This window comes from Ochotona princeps, chromosome 1 (assembly GCF_030435755.1).
Source record: "Ochotona princeps isolate mOchPri1 chromosome 1, mOchPri1.hap1, whole genome shotgun sequence".
Classification (NCBI taxonomy): domain Eukaryota; kingdom Metazoa; phylum Chordata; class Mammalia; order Lagomorpha; family Ochotonidae; genus Ochotona; species Ochotona princeps.
Window position 1 is genome coordinate 12,253,241 of NC_080832.1, and position 27,594 is coordinate 12,280,834.

The following is a 27,594-nucleotide window of genomic DNA, read 5'->3' on the forward strand; positions in this document are numbered from 1 at the left end:
AATCAACGTTTGTAAATAAAACTGAATGGGTAAGATCCCACAGCCAGCTCTGCTGTATAAAGAGAAGCAACATTGCATAGCTAATATGAGCAGGAATCCAGGAGTAAGGAGATGTAACAGTCTTTGTTAAGTCAGCTGATCGTTGTAAGTGTGCTGTAACTCAACCTTGGTGACTACTCCCTTCCAAATAAGATGATAATGAGTGATAGCAAGTGCTGCTGCTTACTTTACAGGACTTGGGTGGAAAAGAAGTGGTAAGGTCATGTGTGAGCAGGTGATTTACATTAACTACAAAGAGCCTCCATTTTCTCCAGGTTGAACTGAAGAAGCTGTATGCTCAATTCAGAGTCGCCATTTGTGATGTTTCCAGTTTGCCCTTACATGTAAGCGGCTGTAATCATTTGCCTTATTGCCACACATTCTTATTCCTTGTTGCTCATCCTTGAGAAGTAGGTTTCAACCGTTATCCCAATTAAGAAGTGGAAAAGGACAGCAGAGAAAGCCCCTGGCCTCCCAGGGAGGTGTGCTCCACGTTCAGAGTCTACCCCTTGCTCTCTTGACCGATTGTCTAAGGTGCACTTCCCTGCCTTTTTGGAAACATGTGACCTGCCCTTTTGGCTCTTTGTTTATTTCACAACTCTTTGCAGCTCTTGGGCTCAATATGCCACTGTTATCCCTCTGCATGGGTTCCGTTTGGTTAAGTCTCCGTAACCAAACACCTGCATGTGTTCAACCCAGTGTGACCATTGCTTCCTCTCTGAGGCCATTCTCCACTCCGATAGGCCTAAGCTCACAATTTGTAGAGGTGTCTAAAAACACCACGGACATGACCATAAGTGAGTTCTTATCACACTGCCACATGACATGGACTTACCTGTGCCAGAGCAGAGCCAATGTGCTACTCGTATTTCTAATTGAGGCATCACTGGGTAAGCCAGGTATTTGATCTGTTTGGCAAAATGGCTGTGAAGTCCTGCAGAAAGCTGTGGCATCTCGCTGTGATATTTTTGAAGGGGAAAGTCAAATGTTTAGAGAATAATCTACAAAGTCCTTTTCAGAACCAGAAGGATGTTGACTTTGTTTTTGCCACAACACTGGGACATTTGAGTTTCAAGCTTTTAAATAAGACAGGTGTCACAGTGTGAGAATACTGAAATGCTGAATGTCGCCTGCTTTGAGCAAAGGCAGTGGCTCCGTCTGAGGGGCTTCATGTCACACTGCATGTAGGTGGACTATGGATTCCTCAGGTGAATTTTTTGTGTAATTACATGTGCTGTTGGGATCAGCCTTCTATGTTGGAGTTACCATGGCTACTGCAAAGAATGCATCTTATTTATAACCATTTCAAAGGTTCTTCCTAAGACTTGATCATTCCAACGTGGACCTGGCAACCATGATTTAGATCAGCACATAAAGTCTTCCCTGGCATCCAGGCAAAGTTTTCACCACCTCGCTGTCCACCTCCCTAGTAAGCAAACAACCCAGTTTTGTACAGAGAGAGAACCTGTTTCCTGACTTTCTGAAATATACCATATGTTTTTGCTGTCTTCTCAAAATCATCATTCTTTAAAAATCCCTCATGTGATTTTAAATGCTTACTGCATTACCTTTAGGCTAGGCTATTGGCATTTTTCTTTCATGGGCTGTTTAAGCTTTGATTCCAACTGCCACAGTGAACATGGTGTATGTGTTGTTTTAGAAGAGGAATTGTTACATACACTCAAGTGGGAAAAAAAAGTCATGTTTTGGTGTGACCCCTCGCAAAGATGTCTGGTCTTTAATTTCGAGATGTTTTTCAAGCATACAGAATATGTACATTTTAATCTGGAACACGTATTTCCAGTCATGTATTCCCCTAAAAGAATCCGTATTAGTTAGAGCAAGAGCCACCGGCGTGGGAGACAGACACTCACAACCGGACAGGGAAACAGTCCAGGCCGCTGCCTGTCCCGCTGTCCATGCAGTTCCTTGATTATTCTCTCCACTCCTCTTCATCTGAAAGCAGCACTTAGCAGTGACCATGGATGACTGAGACCTTGAAATACACTTTTTTAAGAGCAGTCCTGTAGGACAGCTCGTTAAGAGGACAGCTTGTTCAGGTTCTGCAAGGCAAGATGTTGTCTCAGTTTAAGCGTGATGCAAATGGTGGATGGTTAAAAAAGTACTGAGCGAGCCCAGTGCGGTGGCCTAGTGGTGAAAGTCCTCTCCGTGAACACATCTAGATCCCATATGGGCGCCGGTTCTAATTCCGGCAGCCCCACTTCCCATCTAGCTCCCTGCTTGTGGCCTGGGAAAGCAGTTGAGGACGGCCAAATGCCTTGGGACCCTGCACCTGCGTGGGAGACCTGGAAGAGTTTCCTGGTTCCTGGTTTCGGATTAGCTCAGCTCCAGCCATTGTGGCCAATTGCAGAATGAACCATCGGACAAAAAAAAAAAAAATCTTTCTTTCTGTCCTCCTCTCTGTGGATCTGCCTTTGAAATAAAAATTAAAATAAATCTTTAAAAAAAATTATTGAGGGGCCAGTGCAGCGGCACTGCAGGCTAATCTTCCATCTGTAATGCCAGCAATCCAGAAGAGCACCAGTTGGAGGGACATCTCTTCCACTTCAGTCCAGCTCCCTGCTTGCCGCCTGGGAAAGCAGCACACAAATGGCCCAAGACATGGGCCCTGCACCTGTGGGGACCCAGAGGAAGCTGCTGTCCCCAGCTTCAAACCAGCTCAGCTCTGGCCATGGCAGCCATCTGGGGAGTGAATAGCAAGTGGAAGCTCGCTCACTCTCTCTCTCTCTCTCTGTAACTCTTTCAAATAAAAATATTTTTGAGAAAAAAATTGAGTGGCTGTCATGCGTAGTTCTAGTTCAATTGTGTGTCCATGTTTTACCCTCTGTAGAAATGACAGACACAGATACAATCCAGCCTTCCCTCACCATTACGCTAATATGGTAACATTTGGGATGTTTGTAAATATCACAGAAATAGATAGTGGAGCCAAAATTCACGTTCAGAAGTTGTGATTCATCTGTGCGGATTTCAGATTTGTCACTCCTCAGACATGGCATAATTGGAGAACAAACTTCTCAGAGATGTTGTGTGAGAGGAGATGAGCCTGTGTTTTGTAGCGAACACTGTGTGGGAAAGAAACAGAACCAGACTCTCTGGGATGCTGTTATCGGATCAGGGCGAGATATCTTACAAGTCTTTTGATAATGCTTTAAGATGTGTGTGTCTACAATACACACATATACACACATAAATTCAACAAAGCTTGCCAGGGGCCTGGCGCAGTAGCTCAATGGCTAAAGTCCTCACCTTGAACACATATGGGCGCCGGTTCTAATCCCGCAGGCCCGCTTCTCATCCAGCTCCCTGCTTGTGGCCTGGGAAGGCAGTCGAGGATGGCCCAATGCTTTGGGACCCTGCACCCGCGTGGGAGACCTGGAGGAAGCTCCTGGTTCCCGGCTTTGGATCGGCGCAGCACCGGCTGTTGCGGTCACCTGGGGAATGAATCATCAGATGGAAGATCTTCCTCTCTGTATATCTGACTTTGTAATAAAAATAAATAAATCTTTTTTAAAAAGCTTTCCAAAATGTGTATTAATTGCCTATTTAAATAAGAGCTTTCTAGATGGTATTAAAAAAATGCATATTTTATGTGTGCACACATATTGGCAGTGGGGTATTCCTCCCAGCCACCTGCTATCGCAGCATTACTAGAAGCACAATAAACTCCTCAGAGATACTTTGAGAAGTTAATGAATCTTCTGTAACACTTATCTGACTCGAGTTCGTAGAAGCAGAGAGAACTGCAGGCCACACACGGAAACCTGATCAGCACTGCCCCCCTGAGGCCTTCTGCGCAGCCGTGGTCCACTGGAAGTTTTTTTCCTAAATATTGATTTATTTACTCATTTGTTTGAAGGACAGAGTGATAAAGAGAGAAAGATCTGCCATCCACTTTTTATTCCCCAAATGACCTTGACTGGATCACGCCTACACAAAGTCTGGAATGCATCGAGGTCCTTCCTGTGGCTGGGTGGAGTCCAAGAAATAGGGTCATCATCCTTTGCCTTCCCAGGCGTCTCGGCAGGGAGCTGGGAAGGGAGCTCCTGTCTGTGTTGTTCCACATCAGTACGCCTGCCATTATCGTGAGACATGCTCTCGGGAGAACTCGATTTCATTGTTACATTCTATTTCCTTTTTTCTGAGTATCCATGTCAATTTCTGTTGGACTCTCTTTCGTCTAATGAGCCCAGTGTTCTCCAGTAAGTTCTTCTGATTTTCCTTTTGACTGTAGGCTGGCCTGCGCTTCGGACTCCGGTTCGTTTTGTTCTTCCCTTTGCCACACTCCCCCATCCTCACTTCTGCATCCTGAAAGAGTGAATCCAGGAGCCATTGCTTCTGTTACTCATACCAGACTTTCCCAATGCACTGCTTGTTGGACGCTGTCTCCCTGTGTGCCTTTTCTTCCTACCTGTATTTTGGGGCGCTTTTTGCATTCTCATTGGTGGTATATAACCAGGGGACCTATCAGAGGGCTTTGTTCCCAGCAGGTGATCAGTGAGAATGAAGGGGGCTTCAGCAGAGCAACATTTAAACTCCAACAGTGCTAAACATGAAGTGCTCTGTTTGGGAACTGCCTACCAGACAGCTGTGTCATTCACTTGGTTCATTTGCAGAATGGAGATAATCACACGAGCGCTTAATGAATGATATGTGGGTCGTAACAAGCACTAAACAGTAATCTTCCCATTGCCTCTGATGGACTAAATCAATGAAAGGATGAGGAAATGAAAGAGATCTTCTCTGAACTTTTTATGCTGACGGGTGGTCAGGAAGATCATCTTCCTGACAGAAGTATCCATTTCTTACAAGTGATGCAGCGAAGCCCTCCTCTCCAGCTTCCTTCAGATCCGTCCATGAGCGACTGCCCTGTGTGTCTGTCCCACACCTAGAACCTGCCTGTTGCACCTGGAGGGGCTGCCCAGCCTCTGCTTGCCTGAACCAGGCCACTACAGTTCTGGGGTACCCACACCCCATGGGATTGGCCTCATTTGTATAATTTGGCAGAATTCCCAAACTGTGTCCCAGGAGACAGAGATTTCTCCTATCCAGGTCTAAGCTTTGTACTTCACAAGACAATGGAAATTGACTGCCAGGAGTGGAAAAGCTGAAGACGAAATCAGATTCAAGTCCAACAGCAAGAGGGTTAGTGGCTGGGCAAAGGACAGAAGCTGACAGTGCAGCTGCTTATGAGGAAAGATAATGCGTGTTAGATTCTGAAATGTTTTATTATCTTAGTTATCAGTGGAGAAAATCAATAGAAAACAAACTGAATGGAACCAACCAGAAGTCAAAATGAGGTCCCATTTAAAGAGCTAACACATAACACACACACACCCGCACAGGCGCAGAGGTGAAATGGACACTTTGTTCTTAGCTCATGATTACAATCGAGTCGAAATGTGGTCTTTTGATCCTCTTACATTTTACGTGTTGAATATTATGGTTCGTGGCAAATGAAGCCTGTGACTATGGAATAGATTAAATTTATGTCTGTGTCCACATGGTTGAAGATAGGGAAGGCAGCAAAGGCAGTAGAATTGTCTTCCTTACCTGTATCTATGGAATGCATTAAGTCTTGTGTCTGTCATGATTTAAATCTTTCAAAGGAAAAAAGTAATGACATGTGAAAAACCAAAGCATATGATCATTTGTCTAAGCCATTTCTAAGTAATTCAAATTATGTATGGTCAAAGTCAGAATTTATGATGATATCCATTTTTAACATTCTGATTTGCTTTATTATCTTATTTTAAAGTTTTCTATTTTGTTTATCAACATGGGCTTGCCTGCCATTTAAACACCATAAAGCTGTTTTTGTCTTTTAAATATTCTCACAGTTGAAAATGAAATCTCCTATAAAATGGTTTTCCTGAAAAACGTCACTCTTTTCTTTGACGCACACAATTTCCCTTGACAAAACCCAGTGTTGTGCTTTCCTACAGCCTCACCGTCAGGAACGAAGAAAGAGGGGATAATGCCGGAAGACCCACACACACCACAAAGATGGAGAGCATCCAGGTCCTAGAAGAATGGTGAGTGGTACCAGCACGCTGCGTTTGTGTCTGGGTTTCTGTGCTGTTGGCTGAGCACTTACGTATCCTCTCTTACTCTCCGGTGTCCCTCAGAGAACTTCAAGGAAATGAATGCAAGTTCAGTCTGGGAAATCTTACTTTGTGACCGCAGTGGCCTTTCATTCAACGTCTGTTGGTTGTGGCATCAGCTTAAACATCATTTGCATATATCTTTCTCTTTCAACAAACAAAAATCGCCAAAGATGCTTCGTAGTAACTTTGAAGCATTATTAAAATGAGAAGTGAAGTGAATGAAAAAAAAAATCCAGACACTATGGATTTGTAACAAATCTAAGTCAGACATCTGGCCTAAAGGCTAAGAAAGATGTACATTACTTCATTGACCAAATGTGTTTTAGGGGAAATGTTTCATGACGTGCGACAGTGAGAGGGAAAAGATGTTCAGCACCATTTATTCCAAAGGAATTTACGGATTCCGTTCTTCACTTCTTTGAGGAAAAAAAAAAAATGCAACAATTGCTGATGTGTTTTTCACTACAGTAGTCTTTAAAAATTAGCATTGATATCTTTTGGTAATCCTCTCTGTCATTATAAAAGCCTTCAGCTTCTCAACAGTGATAACTCTTCGTAGAAAAATCCTGCGTGTTTTGGACAATGTGTGATAGATACACACAATCTCATTGTTCTTGTTAGGTCCAGTGACACGTGAAAAATGGCTCGCGAAGACAGAAATGTTCAGTGTTTGTATAACTGGGAAATTGGAAGCTATATCAGAGGCAAAGAAAAAATTAGAGGTGCTTTTCATAGTAATTTCTGGACTGTTTCTGATTACTTGCGATGTTAAAGCTCAGACACTTCCAAGCTTCACCCAGAATTAATTTTTTTATTCATCAATTACATTGTATTATGTGACACAGTTTCATAGATTCTCCCCTCCCCTCCCCAAACCCTCCCACCATGGTGGATTCCTCCACCTTGTTGCATAACCACAGTTCAAGTTCAGTTGAGATTCCCTCATTGCAAGCATATACCAAACCTAGAGTCCAGCATCTTATTGTCCAGTCAAGGTCAACGGCTTCTTAGGGAGACCCTCCCTCACCCAGAATTTCTTTTTTTTTTTTTTAAAGATTTTATTCATTTTTATTACAGCCAGATATACACAGAGGAGGAGAGACAGAGAGGAAGATCTTCCATCCGATGTTTCACTCCCCAAGTGAGCCGCAACAGGCCGATGCGCGCCAATCCGAAGCCGGGAACCTGGAACCTCTTCCGGGTCTCCCACGCGGGTGCAGAATCCCAATGCATTGGGCCGTCCTCTCCTGCTTTCCCAGGCCACAAGCAGGGAGCTGGATGGGAAGTGGAGCTGCCGGGATTAGAACCAGCGCCCATATGGGATCCCGGGGCTTTCAAGGCGAGGACTTTAGCCGCTAGGCCATGCCGCCAGGCCCACCCAGAATTTCTGATGACTGGCTGCATGTCGTGCACAACTCCTTGCTGTGTGAGCGCGGCGCGCCCTTCCGTGGAACTCCTGCCCGTGGGAATGTTGGTCCAGATCCAGAAACAACTTGTCCAGTTTGGGCTGGGGTTCTACCAGAGCTTTCCAGACTGAGTAGTCACATAGCGACCAGCAGGTGGCACCAACCGAAGACCATAGCTGCCCAGCGTGCCTAGGTCACAGTTGCCTGCTAATGAATTCATTCTTGTCCTTTGCAGCCAAAACCCGACCTCAGATGAGGTCTTGTCCTGGTCTCAGAATTTTGACAAGATGATGAAGGCCCCAGCAGGGAGAAACCTCTTCAGAGAGTTCCTCCGAACAGAATACAGTGAGGAAAATCTACTTTTCTGGCTTGCCTGCGAAGACTTGAAGAAGGAACAGAATAAAAAAGTGATAGAAGAAAAAGCCAGGATGATATATGAAGATTACATCTCCATATTGTCACCAAAAGAGGTAAAATAATAATAATAATAATAATAATAGTAATAATAATAATAACCCTTGAAAAACATTTTGGTGGGCTTCTTCACCCTTAGATAATCCCAGAGACCCCTGTTGTGAGTAGTGCGTGGGGTGTTGCCAAGTTCACAGTCTCTGGATGGGCACTTCAGCTTTTGTCCTGAGCTGTCCTGGTCATTTGCTCTGGTAGTCCACGTGCCTTTCAGAACCACCCTGACGCAGCCCGTTCCGGCCATTTGCTGGGGCTGAAGCTAACAAGGACGAGGAAGGATTTCCTGGAAGGCAGCGATTGTGCCTCCTGCAAGCCCGTATCACTTGTGTGACAGACTGCTGCAGCTCGTGGGTGAGCAGCAGATTCAGGAGTCCTTCTCAGGATTGGATTTTGAAAACAGAGCGCAGGATTCTGCATGTAGAACATGACTTAGGGGCTCGACGACAATGGCATATGTCTCAGAGCTTTTGACTGCATTTTTACGGAGCTAAAGAATAGACCTTCACAATGGCTGTTAATCCTGGGGGCCAGATGTAAATGGAAATCATTTTACTTATTCGAGATTTTCTGTTTTAGGAAGTAAGTGCAAGCTGTTTTTCTGATGATCAGAATGTACTTACAAAGAACGCTTGTAGCAACCAAATATCTTTTCTACGCTAACTTTTGAAGAAACAGGTTTGCACTTGAACAGGCAGAGCTGGGAGTTGGCTACACTGGGTGAGGGCGAAGGTCCGGCCTAGTGCAGGACCATGGAGCTCTGGGTGGCTGCTTCCTGAGGATTTTAAGGCACACGAGAACACAGCGGCTCCTCCAGGGCCTTCCCTTTCCCCACAGCAGCCTCTTCTTGCCTTTATGTCTCAGTGGAACGACTGTGATTTTTGTCTATTTACATGAATGTTAAAATTACACAAAAATTACCTGGCCCTTGCTCCCAGAGCGCACCCTCCTCTGTGTGCACTGCACGTTGCTGAAATCCCTGGGGGCTGGGCTGCGGCCACTGCTGCTCATCCAGGGCTGGACATGACCTGCCCCACCATGCCTCTCACTCCTTACTTTGACAGCTGCGCAAAGACTTAGTGTCTGCTTTGGATAGCTCTAGATGATATTTAAATCTGGAAATGCTACGCAGGTCATTTTGTGTCTAAAGAAACATAGCTGAAGAAATGGTACATCAGTTAGCATAAAGTGCCATTGGTATTTCAGAATAAACCAGCAGCATTGTCTCTACAAATGAGAAACCTTCTTCAGTTGGATACACAACAGATTGATTCTTTTTTCATTATTATTATTATTATTATTATTTTCTACAGGCACGGGGGACAAGGTATTCACAGAAACAAAACAGGAGATTTTTTTTTCAACAGCAATACATTTTGTTTTTCTAGCACCACTGTAATTCTGCATCTTATAAGTTTATCCTTTATGTTATTGATTACCCCATCTCAACATCTATCAACCTTACTGAGCTTCTGTTGGCATAATCATTTGATTCTCACTTTTATCCTAGAGATGCATTATATATGACAGGCAAATAAACCAGGTGATTCAAATGTCCCCTGAGACATGGCTTTCCTATCTATTCATTATACAAAACTATAGTGCTTGTGGAAATGACTCCATTTCTCTCCTCTGGGTATGCAACTGTGCCTTCAAGTGCTGCCTCTCCAGCCAGCCATTGCTTTGAATGGTGGCTGTGTCATTTCAAATCAGTGGCTTTCCTGATGTTTAAATGTTTGGGGGAAAAAATGCTCCCCATGTTAAGTACATGTAGATACTTTGTTTTTACCATTATCCTTTTTTTTATGAGGATTTGTATCTTTATTTGAAATGTAGAGTTACTGAGAGAGAGATGCTGTGTTGGTGCCTGCCCGGAAAGGCCCGTGCCAGCTGGAAGCCGGCAGCCAGGAGCTCCGTTCACATGAGGTCCAGGCACTTGGACCATCTGCTGCTGTATCTCGGGGACAGTGGTAGGGAGAAGGGTTGGAAGTGGAAGAGCTGGGAGCTCCCAGCAGCCAAGCCCATCTGGGGTGACGGCACTGCAGGAGGTGGCTTCACTGGCTGTGCCACAGCCCAGGCTCCGAGGCTCCATGTTTTGAGAGGATTCCCACTTTACTCACAGCTCCTGACTTTCACATGTCACTGAATAATAGAACATTGTACAAGACTTAATTTAAAAAGTTATTAATAATTAGTTATTGTTGAAAAATAAATGTTAAATTCTGATTATTTTAATAATAGTTTGTTTCACCACATTTCTTTATTGTAAACATGAGTATTTACTAAAAAGTCATTGAAGTATTATTTCCAATTCAAAATAGTACTTTTTCTAAACTACAAAAACTATTATTACTTACTGTAATAATCATGATGATTCACTCCTTAAATGTTTCTAATATTCACATTATGACTAAATATCTCAGATACACCAGAGGAAGAACGAAGTGAAATTTCAGTCTTTGTTATTTTAAACCTTTGTGCCAACATGTCAATAGCACTTGAGATGGAATATAAATGATTGGGTTAAAGGAAGTACCTTTGCTCAATTAACTGCTCGCTTGCCTGTCAGAGTACATATGATTGGTATTTGATAGCAAAACTTATGTATAAACCCCAAAGGATTTCCAGTCACAAAAGTTTAACTGTTGCAAAGGTTTTGTTTTAAGGCAAGTGTTAGGTGTATTTTCTCTTGGGCCATATTCAGAAACGTGACTCATGAATGAATGTATTGGTTTTCTGGGCCTTTCAAGTCTTGTAGCTCACTGACTTTTCTTGCAAAACTTGTTGATTTCTTTTTTTCCATTTTTTATTATATTTTTGACAATCTTTACATAGTTAATTAGGGTAAAAGGGTTCAAGGGCTACAGGAAAGTGGGTAAGACTATTATTTCCACATTGTTTCCTTCACGTATCTGAGGTAAAGGGGGATATTAAGGGAGAAGCCCCACCCAGTCTCCCACCCACCCTAGGTCCCAGATGTGGAACATGCTCCGAGGGTGTTGCGCAAGGGGTTTTGATAGTTCAACAGTTATGAATTGCTGCCAGTCTCGCCACTCCAAGCACGATGAGGTGGTTGAAGAATCCACTGATTAACATAGTTCATCCTAGAGTCTCCATTTGCCCAGTTTTTCACTGCCAACATATGGCTGAAGTGGTTGATTGACTTGCTCTGTCCTCTGTCTTTTTATGGTTATGGTTCTGAGTCCGGCAGTTCAATTGGGGGGATCCCCAAAGAAACTTTGTCTGAGGTGTTCCCAGACCAGATTCTTGTATGTACTAGGAAGCACAGGGCCCAGCACAGTCCATCGCTCCAATCAGCTGGTGGTTGCAGTTGCTGGGTTGGTTCTGTTTCCATCCCTGTCTTCCACTGGAACCAATGGGTATTTGCAGTCCAGCCTGGTTCTGCCCAGCACATACTTGGCCCTCACATAAACCAGTGGGAGCTGCAGCCTAGTCGGAACGACCCACAATACTCCCCATCACGCCCGCCCCCTAACCTGGTTTGTCAGTATGTGTGGCAGACTAGTCCAGTCTGTCCCACATGCCCTTCTGCTCTCATACATGTCAATGAGCATTGAAGCCTAGTTCCATCTAACCAGATCCACTGTCCAGCCCACACAGATGTTGTTGGGTGCCTTTCTGTCTAGCCATCCCAGCCCCTGTCCTGGTTTTCGTGCCCTGCTGTGGGAATGGTAACCCTAGATGGAACTTGTTGATTTCTAATCAGCCACAATAGATTACTGGTGAAGTGAGTTCCATCTGCACCTTGGTTTTTCACAGTGGGGAGAACAGAATCTTGAACATGTCTTGTTCAGAGCTCCTGAACTCATGTTCAAGTGCACAGGATTCTAGACCAGGCTCTGCATCAATTTCATTTTGTGGCCTGTGGCAAATCACTCACCTCTTGGGCCACAGCATTCTGTTAACTTGTTCAGAAAAACACTATAATGAGATGGGCACAGCAGCAGCTGTACCTGGACGGCTGCTCGGCGTCTTTCTCTCCTAACACAGCTCTCAGCGCAGCCCCCGGAAAGCAGTCAGAACTGAGGTCTAGTGCACACATCTGAGCTTTTCTACTTCCCAAATTCTGTAACTTTTGTTTACTAAGATTATTTTCTAAGAAAATGAACCTTTGAAATAATTATGAAGTGATAATAGCTTAAAGAACTAAGAATGGTCTGGATTTTGTAAGTAACTCAATAAGTATCGTTCTTCACTAAGCTTAACTTCCATTGTACCCTCATTAGATTGGATGACGATGCACCTCTGTGTTGTGTGCAAATAAAGTTTACCTCTTCAGTATTATTTATACGTACATAACACTTTGCCTTAAACCATTTAAGCCAGTGTGTGGAAAAGTTAAATCTCAGGGCTTCAAGAGCATGTTGCTTATATTCGAAACCATCTGTGCATTATATATGAACGTCCGAGAACAACTCAATGAGGAGAAATGGCCAAATTTTAAATTTAAAAAATCCAAAACTTTACATGGAAAGTACCATTTGTTTCAAACATAATCTTTTTTAAATGATGTCCTCCATAGAAAACAAATGAAGACCTGTAAAAGGCCATTGAAGATCAATGGCTTTGCTGCACACTGCATATTGCAGCAAAGCAACACAAGCTGTAGCTGTTAAATAGTAAAAAGATAACAAAATGAAGAGCTTGAAAAACATATCTGTTGAAAGGCTGCTATCAGCTATAAGCATGGCTGAGAAAAGAAATAAGTAAGAATCCTAGAAGTATAGCATTTTTCTGTGAATGGACAGAACCATGTGCTACAAAACTCCTGGGCAGTGACATCACCGTTCATCAGGGCTGTAATCTTCCTGCCCCTTGGCACCTGCATGGCACTTGGAAATGCACTTCAGTGTCTGAAGCCTGGGCATTAATTTCTTGGGTTGATGACATGGGGAACCCGCTGCAATCTACCAAGTCTGTGGTGGTATCCATGGTGCTTTAACAACCGCTGGAATAGTCTGTGACCTCTGGCTTCATTGTAAATTTTCATTGAAAAGAAAAATGTTGTAACACCAGTGAGCACTGAACTCATCTAAACCTCACGCTTAGGCAATAACCATATGGACTCTATGAGAGAATGCATTAGGATGTGTGCCTTCAGGCAAAACTGTGTGTACATAGCACTTCCAATAATTTAGGTCAGATTCTCCAAGCACATTTTATTAGGCATATTTTGCTGTTTATTTCTTCAAACATTTATATTCACATATAGTTGGTATTTAATGAGTTAAGCACTTTTAAAAGATGTATTTATTTCCTTATATGAAAGTCAGAATTAGAGAGAGGGAAAGAGAGTCTGGTGTTTCATCTGCTGGTTCACTCACTCCCCAAGTGGCTGCAATGAGCAGAACTAAGCCAGCGCGAAGCCAGGAGCTTCCTCTGGGCCTCCTCCTTGGGCAGCAGGAGCTCAGGCGCTCACGTCATCTTCTGCTGCTTTTCCCAGGCTCACTAGCAGCAAATGGGATCAAAAGCGATGCAGGTCCCAGGTAGAGGTTTTACTCACTATGCCACAACACCAGCCCCAATGAGCTAGATATTGACAACACGAACACAACAAAATGAACTTGGAGAAAAGTCTATTTAAACATATTTATGAAGCATTTCCTGTAAGTCAGGCACTGGACCAAGTATCAGAATAATGTCTAACCAGACAGACCTTTATACTTTAGAAAGTCAGGAAAATCAGATGGAAGACTCAGAACTTGAAGTTGTGATGAGTGTTATCATGTGGGGTGGTCCAATGATACAGCTGAAAATAGAGGTCATCAGGACGGTAACTCTGAGAAAGTGAAGTTTAAGCTGATGCAAAGCTTAAGACATGGAGTTTGATTTTTAAAATATGTCAAAAATAAATTTAAAACCTATAATTAAATGTGTATTTATGAGAGAAGGAACGAGTGAGTACCCCCACACACTAGTTCAATCCGTAAATGGCTAGAGTGGTGGGAGACTGAATTTGGAAAACTAGAACTCAACCACATTTTCCCGTGGGGGTAGCGGGAAGCCAGCTAGTTAAGCCATTGGTACCATCTCCCAGTGCCCACTTTAGTGGAAAGCTGGAATCTAGAGCCAGAGCAGAAGGCTCAACTCAGGTCCTCTGCTGAGGGCTACTAATGTTCTAACCAGCGTCTTCATCACCAAGCTAAACACCCATGGCATTGGAGAACTGCAAGTAAGCGTCCTTTTTACTTTACCATGGGCTTTAACTGTGCTGCTCACAGATACTCTTAAAACCTGAGTGTCACAACATTATTTCAACCACAAGGACAGATGGCATCACTTCAGCTCAAAGAGGTAGAGGGACTCTATCTGGCAGCGAATACAAGTCCATGATCTTCAGATTCCGCTCCTCCAACCACAACATGCTGAGGGTTCTTCCCTTGCCCAGTACCTTCTTCAGCACACTACTGCAGAATTCTCTAGAATAACCATATATCCTCAAACCAAATGAAAAACAGTGACTTTAATCACATGGCTGAATCATCCCCACGAACAAGTGAGCTTTCTCATCTAGACCTCACCAACAATTTGGTTGTTACACTTTGTTCTATCAATAATCTTAAATCCATGAGATAAATTCAACCAATCTTACTTGTAATTTATATTTGCTTTCTGTATACTTGTTTTCAGCACAAGATGATTCATGACTAAGTGAACACGTGGTAAAAAAATATTAGAATTGGTAGGAAGTTAGGTGTCTTTTAGGTCTATGAAGTACAATACAGGAATACTAAATTTAGTTACTATCAAAAAATAAAATCTGCAATGGTAGAAGTTACACTTAGCTAAGAGTTTATGTGGACTTCCGAAGGAAAAAGAAAAAAACCAGAATTGTACATGGAAAAGAACCCTATATAAAGCAAGGTTAGAAAAACCAGAAAGTGGAAAAAATGGGAGGAAACAAAATCATGACATTAAAAATTAACATAAAATTAAATTAATTAACATATTGGAGAATCTTCTGTGGGGGAAAGAAGACTTTCAGTGAAAATTCATCGTTTTCAGCATAATTCTCCCTAAGATAGTAGAGTCAAAATTTCCATTGCATTGTAAGGCACCCCAACAGGGAAAACCTTACCGTCTTTCTTGAGAGAGTGAGTTTCCCCAATGACCACCAAAGACGAGACTTGATGCAAAAGCAAGAGGCTTTATTCGATCACCAGCGCGCTGGGGCCAGTGCCAGTTCCTCACACAGGAGGCTAGGCACACCGACCCCAAGTCATTTTAACTGCATTCTTTTAAAGGCTAAAGTCACAAGCAGGGAGCGGGGAGTCACACAATCAGTTCTTTCCGCTCCCAGGTTATATTTCTTGAGGTGTCAGCCCTAAGACCTTTCTCATGCCTGTCCTGGGACCCTCCTCATGACCTAATCAGGATGCAGCTGCAGGAGCCCCTTATCTCTTAGGCTCCCCGGCTGTATTTTAGATTACCTTACTTCCCTCTCTAATCATAAAATGCTTGTCCAGCTATTCACTATTCTCTACCGCAAGCAGAATACAGAAGGTAAAGAAAAACATATTAAGCAGAATACAGAAAGCAAAAGCAACTTAAATCCTCTGGCCTGAATATTTCTTTTCAGCATCTTGATGGCTACAACAAAACGGCATTGTCAAAACTTGATATACTTGCTCCCAGAAATAATGTCTTTTTAAAGGTATATATATATATAATATTTAAAATATACATAAAATATATTTAAGTATATATTAAATATATAAATATATGAAAGTCAGAATTACAGCGCGCTTCTCGCTCCCCAGAGCTGAACGAGGCTGAAGAGCTCCTCCCAGGTCTCCCACGTGGGTGGTGGGTGGCAAGGGCAAGACAATCGGGGCTGTCCTCTGCTGCTTTTCCCATCCCGTTAGCTGGGAACTGGATCGCAAGTGAAGCCACCGAAAAATACACTTCGCTACTATCACAGGGGTGGCTTTCCCTACCCTAGCACAGCACAGATCTCAGTAACCATCCCGCCTCTACAACATTGGATAAGAAATCTACAAGATTAACCACTTCATACAACTGATGGAGCCCAGGTTTTCCAAGCCGCGCTAGCAACATTTCTCTGTCGTAATTCTTCTCACTTTAACTGTGTGCCCTTGCTGGATCATTAGCTCTAACTACATTTTCCTGAGACTGTGGCCTTGCCAGGGGGCATCTGTATTATGCTTGCCACTTCTCTTCTGTCTCCTCTTCCCAGTGGGAAGGAATGTTTCCGGCTTGAGGAGACCTGTCTTAGAGTCACTTAGGTCTGTCTAAACTTCAGCGGCTCAACACTGCCAACATTTTCAGCACTGCTAACGCCGCCAGTTTAAGTGATGTTAGGTCTAACAGAGCGCTCCTGTGCCCTGGGTCAGGGTAGGGGTGTTTTGAGTTTTGAACTTGTTTCTGTGAGGTGCCCCTTCACTCCCTACGCTCCCCAGGCACTAGTCCGGGAGCCTGGGCGGGAGGGCAGTTTCCTTTCTCCAAGGATCGCTCTTAACCTGGTGCTGAACTGTCTGTTCCCTCAGGGCTGGTTTTTTCCAGGGAACTCCGCATTGCTCCATGCATTGGACCCACCCAGACACCTGTGAATCCTAGCGTGCCTGTGGCTGAGGCCCAGGGTCCGGCTCCCCTGCCTTTTACAGAGCTCACAGGGGAAACTACAGGTGTTCACAGCCACAGGGTTCATCCTTATTTGACCCCCTTTGATCAACAACCTTGTCAAGCAAACCATCAGATACTAACATAAATATCGTATTTTTAAGTGGAAATAGAAAAAGGTAATCTTGTTAAAGATCGCTAAATGTTGAAAACTTTACTACCTTGTATTTTGCTACCATCTTAAACTAGTAAAACATTTCAGCAATGTGTGTTCACAATGCTTAATAATAATTCTAGGTATCTATTAATATAACACAATTATAGCTGCTAATAAGAAAATGATATAATCATCATTATTTAATAACTAAATGATTGTTTTATCTTGTTTCTCCACTGGAAAGACAGGTTTTCTCAAGTTGGAAAGGAAGAGCAATATTTACACAAACGATTGAGTGTGTTGGGGACAGCTTTGCCTTACTGTACATAACCTTGCATTTCAGGATACAAGTCAGTTTAAACTCCAGTGGCAACATTTTCCTGTTGAGTAAAAAAAAAGTAGTTTGCAATAAAAATCTTGAGAAAAAAAATCTAGATTTTGAATCACTTTGCACTTAATGAGGACCTCAGAATATGGCAGTAACAGAAGATAAGCATTACATAATCCTTTTTCAGAACATTTTTTTCTCCTCTATTAAAGAATTCTCAAAGAAGACTATAGACAGTGCATCCCAGTGAGGTCCTGATGTTCTGTGTATGAGTGATCTAGTGAAACCACAGCAATCAGTGTCGTCAGCATCTTCTACTGACAGACGTACCAGTAATTCCGTGTCAGTCAACATAGCTCCGTTAGTCTGGGGTGTTGGGGGCGCTAAGGTAGTTAGATGGGAAAAATGGGTGATTCAGTCATAAAGTTTTCAGGCACCAGACTTGGCCTGAACAGTGGCTGGGAAGCATGGTAAAAGGAAACCACACACACGCTTGGAAAGGCTTATGACAAACTGCTTAGGTAGAAATATGAAAGGTTTGTGTGTGAGAGAGCTCTAGCTCTCTTCCCCCAAATATACTCTTGTTGCTCCTAATGGACCCTAGTTCCCTTTCCAACGTGGTCTGCCATGTCCACCAGGATTAGCATTCACTAAGAGGGGGAAGTGAGACACAAATCAGCTTATAATTTAATTGCTGGGCACTTTTCAAAGAACACTTAGTGGACTGTTACAATGTGTATTCCAAATGCTGGTTTTTATTTCTTGTCTCCACATTCACATCAAACAGCTGTTGTGTTTTGTTAGCACTGTGTGTCTGTCTCAGTAGGACATGAGACTTGCAGACTCTGTTGCACTTCTGCCTTATCAAGTCCTTGCACTTGCTTCACTTCCTGCTCCTGCTACAGTAGAACCGTTACGTAGTTGAACCTGCGGGAAGCCAGTAGAAGCATGCTAAGTTTTGTCAGGGAACTTTCCTCTGCCTATGCATGCTTACCTTGTAACCAGTGGAATTAACAGAATAGGAGGAGGTTGGATTCATATTCTGCCACAAGAATTCTGTGTGATAGCTCAGTTTTTCTTTTCAAGATCTAGTGTTTGTTTGTTGTTTGTTTTCAACTTGGAAGGCAGAATGACAAAGAGCCAGAAATGAAAGAACTCACCCAGCCACTGGCCTGCTGCCCAAATGCCCACAAAGCCCTGGAATTCCATCCGGGTCTCATGTGTGGGAAGCAGAACCACAATTCCCTGCTGTCTTCCCATGCACACCAGCAGGAAGATGCAGTGCAAGGAGAGGACCGGGCCTAGAAGCAGCAGTGGTGGGATGTAGGCATTGCCAGAGGCATCCTCACCCACTCCGCTACAGCTCTGCCCCGGGCAATGTTTCTGACAGTTGTCCAAAGCTTCTGAGTGGATGCACAGAAAAGTAAGTCCAAAGAAGCCAAGCTATCTGAACCGGACGTCCACATGAACTCATTAACTTCCTTTGGAGGAAAAAAAGGTATAAGCTATGTAGTCTTGAAAGGATGACCTCCAGATGTCCTGAAGTTGCGTTTAATCTCTTAAGTTTCTCTGCGACGTCACAAACCTACAGTTACTTAATCAAGGTCTTATGAAAAATATGATTTAATGTATCTGCTCTTATTTCTTTTTAGGTCAGTCTCGATTCTCGAGTTAGAGAGGTGATCAATAGAAATCTGTTGGATCCCAATCCTCACATGTATGAAGATGCCCAACTTCAGATTTATACCTTAATGCACAGAGATTCCTTTCCAAGGTTTTTGAACTCTCAGATTTACAAGTCATTTGTTGAAAGTACTGCCGGCTCTTCTTCTGAATCTTAATTTTCGTTACAAGGATGATTCTGGAGGGCTGGGATGGGAACTGAAAGTAGTGAAATGACATCAGAAATCACGTTCCTGGAGAACCGTAGTTTAGTATTCCTCAGGCTACTGTGAAAATACAACCGTTATGGTCTTCGTCTCCATTTTTATCAAGGTTATCCATGGTGAAGTTTGGAGGAAATATGACAGAAAACAATGAATTGCCAAACTCAGTCTGTTTTACATTCACTCTACTTGCAAGCGATCTGTGTTTGTAGTCCTATGAACAGTCTCCTAGTGTAACTCCAGAGACTGCATGTGCAAAGTCAAAACTGCTTCATTTGCCACGTAGTTGTTGCTAAACTTAATCCAATCGCGTAACTTTTATCTGTATCTAAGGACTTTTGTGCAATATGGTCTTATAATCGCCAACAACTGGCTATGATTTGCATTTTTTATGATAATCCAAGATAGACAAAGACAATTTTTAAAATGTAACGATTGTGTTGAACATACTATCTACTGTGTTGTTCCATACACTAATTTTGAAGCCGATGTTTCTGTAAATGAAAAAAGAGCTATTTATCTGTTTGCTGGAAATTCCTAATGGAGGATTCCACTGGTTGATCACTGCCAAAACGGTGGCATTTTCATTAAGATGACTTTGCTGTGTTAAAAAAAAATCAAGAAGAATAAAAGCACAAAACAATTTGAAAATATCCTATCTCAATGACAAATCAAAGAATGATATTGTTTTTTTAATTGTAATAGAAGAAAATGAGTCTATGTATATATCAGATGTCCAATACTGTAATTAATTTATTAAAGACTGGATCTCCAGTTGTAAAATGGTTGTGTAAAGTTATGTCCTGCAACAAGAGAAATACAAGCTTGATAACTTAGTTTTGGAATAAAAAGAAAAGGATTTCATGAAGGAATGCCTGCATGTAGCTCCGTAAACCATTGTGATGGGCGGCATCTGTCCCCTGGCTTTTTTCCTTGAAAGTGAAAGCCAATAAAAAAAAAAAAAAAAAAACCTAAGATTTTACAAAGAAAGGGTCTATAAGGGTAATGAAAAAAGATAATTCTCTCATTCAGACCTTAACTGTTTCCACGTAGTATCTTAAAAATGACTTATTTTAAAAATGTTGAAACCAAACTATGAATTCTCATCCATAATTAAAAGGCAGTGCAGTGTGCAAGTCTTCTAGCTGCCAGATTATTTTTTATAATTACACTAACTAAGACAAAATACTTGCCTGAAGTTGGCATGTGTTTCTGACATTCAAGAAAAGACTATTATGTCATGCACAAAAATTATAATAACAAAAATCATTGTCATATTTATATCAAAGTGTTACTTTGAATATTAATATCCTCTGGACGCTATTTTTTTAATCTTAAAATGAATGAATATAATACTGAGTACTCTAAAAGTGAAAGTTTTAAAAAGATTTATATCCACCAAGAACACTGGCCTTATATTAAGGATGATATTAAAATTATAGGTTTCCTTTGTCATTTTTTTAACTACCTCTCATTTTTTTAATTTATTAAATGTTTTTTAAAATACAAGTTTGGGCTTTTTCTTTTCAAATTTATTTTACTTGAAAGGTTAACATCATATGTTTCTTTTTCCATAAACTTAAAACATTTCAAAGATTGTTTTTTAAGTGATAGGATTTTTAATTTATATAGAATTCAGGAGACAAGATTTAAAGGGCTATTATCTATTCCCTATGCAAATATTTTAACTGTTGCAGTGTTTGACAAAATGGGATTTAAAACAATTTGCAGAGAAGAAAACATATTCTGTTTACACTGGCGTTGCTGACTATCCTACAATATTCAGCACTTTTAAATACATTATTTATGAAAATGTAGTTACAATGCAAGATAGAAAATATTTATAATAACCGTTTCTTTAAACAAATGCCTGTTTTTTTTTCTCAAGGTGTTCGTGTGTTAAGAAATATTTTATCCATGTCACTTAGATATTAACTATTTGAATAAAAATTTTGAGTAATATGTTGAAAAAAGATAGCAATGAAGATGTTTACAAAAAGTCCTATTTTTTCCTAAATAGTAAAGAAAAACCTAAAAGAATCATCATTTATATTGTGAAGTTCTACTGTTCCTAACTTATTTAATTTTTCCTGATTAGAACTGAGTTTATTATGCTACTATGATGTATACACATGTATGGTGTAGTATCGTACTTGTGTCTGTGTTTGAGGCACAATGAAGTGGTGCACATGACTAGAAAATGTGTAATATACAATGATACGATGCATGCTTCAGCCTTTTTAACATGTAAACTTTATATTCTCGTTGTTACTATATATGATGGTGACCTGCTAGCTGTAAGTTATCTTTATAAGATACTTTGGACTATTAATTGTCTGTTTGACAATACTTTTACTGTTTTACCAAATGGACAGGATAAGGGCCCTTCTCAAGAGCCCTGATCCCTGCGGCGGGCGTTTGCGGAGTGCAGGTTTTGAGGCGTGTGTACCATGCTGCGCCCGGGTTAAGAAGTGTTGGTGGGAAGGACTGGACAGTAGATTCGCACACACAGATGCTGGTAACCATGTTATGTGAGCATTTCTTGCCGAACTCACTTTTTCAGGGGAGGGGAGAGTTTCTCATTTAAGTTTCTAAGATTATGTCTGTGTGTTTGCAATTGTACTGTTTTTTAAGCATGGCATGACTGTTTAAGTTACAGAGCTGTTGTAAACAAACAAGAAAGCCCTCGATGGTGTCTACACCACCATTCCAAGAGCACAAGACTTGTTCTAGAATTTGATTTTTCTTCCTCGTGAGTCAGTTCCTCCCTGGGGGAAAATTAGCACTTTAAAAGTAGCACTTCAGGTTTTAGATAGCAAAGGTTTCTTTGTATTCTGTTAGAATCTGCTAACGCACAGGTATAGGAGCTGAATTGAGTTTCTGTTGTTTGTAATCTCAAACGAGTCTGTAACTATAATGGAAAGTAAAGAGCACATATATTCAATACGTTGGAGAATCAGGTTTCTGCAAAGAGTGACCTTGTCCAAGTCCGGTGATAATGGATGAGGAGCACGACAGTGGCCCTCTGTTGCTGTGTTACTGCAAGCTGTGTAAGTGTGCTGACCGTGGCACAGGGCAGCTGGGAACAAAGCAAAACACAGTTTCAATACTGAAGCTGTGAAATGTAAACGTTAAGGCCATAACCTGGTCTCTTTTTTTTAAATCCTAAGATTTGTACATAGGGTGACCAGTTATGAAATCTGCTCATGCTGCATGGGGTGTACATAGGGTGACCAGTTATGAAATCTGCTCAGCTGCATGGGGTGTGTGTTAGTGTTCTTGATGCTGCTTAGGTTCTTACTTACAGAATGGAATGTGTGTCGTATATTTACCTCCTAGCTCAGTGTTGGAAAAGGACTGTAGACATTAGGGGCCAAAATACACTTTCATCCCATTAAGCTGATTTACAAAAATACCTATCTCTTAATCTGAGTTTAATCATTCATTTCTATACTCATTTAATTTACACTGAAAAAGATTAATCATATTGTAATTTTGACAAATTTGTTTGCAAAAAACAGAAAATATTAGATGTTTTGGTAAAGAAATGTAAATAAAAGTCATTAAAAATAGATTCAGAAAACTGAAAAATGAATCATTAGGAAGACCTTGTAAAATTGCTTGAAGTTAGGGTCCAGCATGATGGCTTGATGGCTAAATCCTCACCTTGCAAGCTCTGGGATCCCGTGTGGGTGCCGGTTTGTGTCCCAGCTGCTCCACTTCACATCCATCTCCTTGTTTGTGCTCTGTGAAAGCAGTGGAAAATAGCCCAAAGCTTTGGGACTCTGTACCTGCATGGGAGACCAGGAAGAGACTCCAGGTTCCTGACTTCAGATTGGCTCAGCTCCGGTGTTGTGGCCATTTGGGGAATGAACCAGTGGATGGAAGATCTTTCTCTCATCTCTCCTTCTCTCTGTAAAATCTAATCTGCCTTTCCAATAATAATAAATAAATCTTTTTTAAAAAATCTTAGACAATGCTAGTCATTACAGCCCTGTGAAACATGTATTTTTTAATATTTTGAGCCTGTTGTGCTAGCAAGCTATTTTTAAAAGTGTTAAGGATAGTTCCATAACATTTTCATTCTCTTCTATTTGTCAGTTTATAATCCCAGTTTTCAAAGTGTTTTTGCAAAGTCTACGTCTGAGTGTTTTCCAGTTTTTAAATTCTTACCAGGGTAAAGTACTTTCCCTCCTGAAAAAACAGTATTCAAAACATACAAATGTAATCATCCCTCCCTTGCCACAATGATATGTACTATTATATTAGTGAGACCAAACTTTTGTTTCAGCTTCTCTCTGCAGCACTGACACTACCCGTGCAACACACAACAGTGCTTACAAATAAAAGTATGGTTTCTAAGTTCCAGACTAATTTCTTTAAAAATATTTTTTAATTCTTAGAAGAATTACTCTTGGAGATACAGTCCTCTGCAGTCTCTTCTGTTATCTGAAGTGACATTATAAAAGAAGATACTCAAGATTGTGACTCTAAGGAGAACATTATGGAAGACAGCGTACAGCCCTAATGGCTAACTGATCCCAGTCTGTGGCCTGATTTTATTCCTGTATCAAAAGTTCTAACAGAAGTAGAGATAGGAATACTGTTAAGAACTAATGAGAGTAACCAAATACTTTTTCAGTATTTCATATGCTCAACTTGAAATTCATCATTACCTTGTTTGTCATCTTACAACTCTTGCTTCAGAAATTCTGGAGTTTTGTAACTATTGACTTAATCATACCCTGTAATAACAGCATTCTGACATTTAAAGAATTAACAAGTAAGTATTTTAGAGTAATAGTTAAGCAGCTTATGTTTCCTTTCTAAATATCTAGTTCTTGTTGCTGTGTTAAAATAATGTACATATAGCTGGTATTATTGGCAATGAATGTCAACAGATTCCCATAGGGAGTATAGTAAAAAAGAAAAACATACTGGGAAATCAGAATTAAGAATCTGATACAAAGTTACATTTCTGTTTCATGTGACTAAGGTAATCTATCCGAAGTTTGTTTTCTCATGCCCACTTTCCCACTACATTTTAAGTCTAGCTAAAAATCCTATCAATTATTCATCCAAAAATGTCAGCAGGCTTATTTTAAAAGGGTGGACTGCATCATTATTAGGACTTCCATAAAGTATTTAAATCACTACTTTCAGTTCATCAGAATCCACCCAATCTGAAATCTAGAAATATTTCCTCTGCTGTTGCTGTCATACACACGTGCTCAAGGGTTTGGCGTGGACTATATGATATTTTTTTAGAAACACAAATATGTTAAAAATAAGATTTCAATAAAAGAAATTAGTTGAAAATTTTATGCTTCCAAAGGAAGGAAAATGACATAACTACAGGATAACATAGGTATCAAGTCACTTACCAAGCATATAACTGGGTGATAGAGCTAAAACTAAGTAATAAGAGATGAACCATTAGAAACACAGTCTCTTTTATATTAGGGTAGCATGATTTCTCTAACGATTTTATCATGAGGATATGTAAAGAAAAGGAATACTAAAAGATAATGTTTATGTGTTCAAAGCATTTTCATCAGATCTTTTATTGATCATTTTAGATATACAAAAAAATTATAAAACTTTTCAGAGATGTGCCAGATAATATGGGACATTAGTCACAATGAGCCAATAAAAATTAAGTCAGTACATAACTGATTCAGGTTTCCTTTTCCTGTTAATGTCCTTTTTCTATTCCAGGATCCCATGCGGTATAAACTTGCCACATCTCCTTGGGTTCTTTTTAGCTGTGACCATTGACTGGTTGTCCCTTATCTTTGATGAACTTGATCTTTTTTGTTACTGATCTGGTGTTTCGTGGACTCTTGCTCTGTTGAGATTTTTCTAACGCTTTAGCAGGAGACGGTGGTGGGCTTTGGGCTTTCAGAAGTGAAACCACAGAGGGGAAGAGCCATTCGCAGAAAATGATCTCAAAGACACACTCATCACCATGACCCCTTTTGCTATGACCTTCTCAGTCCTTGGTTTGCTTCTAACTGCAGACTTGATCAGCTGGCTGAGGGAGTAGTGGTTGATACTGACTCTGACCTTGATTGCTGGGTTGAGGTAGTGTCTGTCAGACTCCTCCCTTGCACAATGCATTTTAAAGAGGTTTACTGGAATTGACACTAAGCCAGGAAAAAAATGGAGCAGATTCCTCAACACTAGTATTAAGGTTCATTAAAGGGTTAGTAATAAAGGATTTGATGGAAATAGAATGAATGTACTGCCTGGACAGGAAATGGAAGAAGCTCAAAGCTTCATTGACTTGAATATTCCCTTGCCCGAGGTGAGAGCCACAGGTTTCCCTGGAGTCACTTAGATAATTAACTTAATCCTCCATCTACCTTGGGTATTAAAAAGCTCAGTCTGATGAATCATTCTGAGAAGTGGTTAAGAGTGATCACCTTTTTGCTTAGTGCTTTTCTATATCCCTTTCACTGAACCATGAACCTCATAATAGAATAAGGTAAAAGATTCTCTCATCCAGCTTTAACCTACTTGTCATATATACAGTGTTTCTTGTGTATGATTTTAAGATGTTTGTAAAATATTAAAAAAGAATTCCTGTGCCATTCTGTAAAAGCTAATCAGATTGGATGTGTATAATTTTTTACTACCATATTCATTGTACTTAATCTAAACCCCAGTTTTGGACTCCAGTATTTATTAGTGGATGATGAGAAAGTTCTGAATGCATGACTACAACTTACGAGGCACTGTGCTTGGCTATGTTGCAATGCCAGAACAACTGTAGCTACTCAAAAATTGAATATATAGAGCAAATTCTTTTTTCTTCAGTTTCAGTTGTTCTAGATCTTTCCTAGAAACTGTTTCATCATTTTACCTATGTACAGTAATAGACTTCCTTAAAAACTACCAGAATTTTCACCATGTCTTAGAATTTGAGCATGACAATAATGTAAGAAAATTCAGAAGCCTCAAACTAAGTATATTTGAGTTTTCAAAGTAAGTCAAATTACAGTTGTTTTCATTTGAATACGTTGTGGAAACTTATGGATGTTACTGTAAAATGCATATGCATTATACTTTCTTAACACTTTTGAATTTTAATAAAGAATTCATCAATGTATTAGACAAGTCACTGTTTCCTCCCTGGTGTAAAACCATAAAGATAAAAGACACACTTACATGTGGAACTCAAAACGCTTGTTCATCTAAGGGAAAATAAAATCTGGCTGGGCTCTTGACACTGGACTGTAAGGTTACTGTTTATTACAGTTTTTCACCTCTTATAAAATATATCCTTAAGATGACATGGTTTGACAACTCAGCTGTGACATTTATGCAAAAGCCAATGATTGCAACTGTTTACTTCTATAGCAAAAAACTTTTGACTGGTTGTATATTGTATTTAGATTAAAATTTAAAAGCATTTCAACAACTGTTACAAAAACAATTTCACAAAGTAGCATAGCTTTTATAACACAAATAATTGGAAATTTGAGGGAGTTTTTGAGTAAGGGAACCGTATCTGCCTGTTATTCGTTGGATAGTCATTTCATATTATTGCTTTGTTACTTAGTGCTACGAGGAGATGAAAGCAATCCAAACAGTTGCTGCTAGCATCTTATACATAAGTTTATGTTTGATTAGAAGACTTCTACCTTACGAGTTCCCATTGTTTACCTTTTAAAAAAAAAACTAGTTCATTCACTGCGTCATTGTCAATCATGAAATGTCAGTCAGTAGATCTTTCCTAACCCACTGGGTAATAGCGGTCGCTATCATTAATACCCACTCCTTGGTAAACGTGGCATTTCTAGGTTTACTGCATAACGGGGTGAGCTACCGAGACATGCTTCCCGAAGGTCTTGCTGTGCTGTGATTTGTTCTAACACCACCTCGTTACCAGGTAGCAGTTGGGAGTGCTGCTTTGCAAGCTAAAGCCGCCTGAAAGCAAGTAAAATAGCAAGCATGCAGGGATTTTGAACAACCGCCCAGCGGCTGTCCTGCCTTTACACCCGTCACGCCTAACTCACCGTGGCAGAGATAGGAATAAACACAACCGCAAACTAATGACCACCTTAGAATCTGACTTTGGGGACTTACGCTTGGGCTGGCACTGGGGACAACATCCGTGGCTCTGATCTTGGGCTCCGTGGCGGACCCTAAGCTATCCTCTCCTCCCCACACACACTCTCCGTCTTTGGGAACAGATTCCCACCGTCAGCAAACAGTGCCATTTCTCCCCTGCCAGAGGAACAAGCCTCGCGGGCGTGGGCGCCGCTCTGCCCAGAAGTGCCAGCAGGACAGCAGGTGGCAGGCGGCCCTGGCCTCACACCACACACCAAGCCCCGCCCCCGGCCGTCCTAGGCCCCGCCCCGGCAGCCCTAGGTCCCGCCCCCGGCCGCCCCAGGTCCCGCCCCAGGTCCCGCCCCAGGCCCCGCCCCGGCAGCCCCAGGCCCCGCCCCGGCCGCCCTAGGCCTCCCCATCAGGCAGCGCTCTCACGCTCACACGGAAGTTCCCGCCTACGTCCTCGGGAAGTCCGTGAACCGCGGCACGTGATTGGCTGGCTCTAGTGCCAGTCTCCGAGGTAGTGGCG

At 41.3% G+C, this 27,594-nt stretch overlaps 1 protein-coding gene across 1 annotated transcript in view; it reads left to right on the forward strand.

Annotated features, from left to right (window-relative positions):
• RGS17 (regulator of G protein signaling 17) overlaps positions 1-19,787 on the forward strand; it is a 110,793-nt gene extending 91,006 nt beyond the window's left edge. The window contains exons 3-5 of the mRNA XM_058670818.1: positions 6,006-6,095; positions 7,809-8,043; positions 18,777-19,787. Of these exons, the coding sequence (XP_058526801.1) occupies positions 6,006-6,095; positions 7,809-8,043; positions 18,777-18,965 (514 nt within the window). The 3' untranslated portion in view covers positions 18,966-19,787. The remainder of the gene's footprint in view (positions 1-6,005; positions 6,096-7,808; positions 8,044-18,776) is intronic.
• Positions 19,788-27,594: the final 7,807 nt, after the last annotated feature.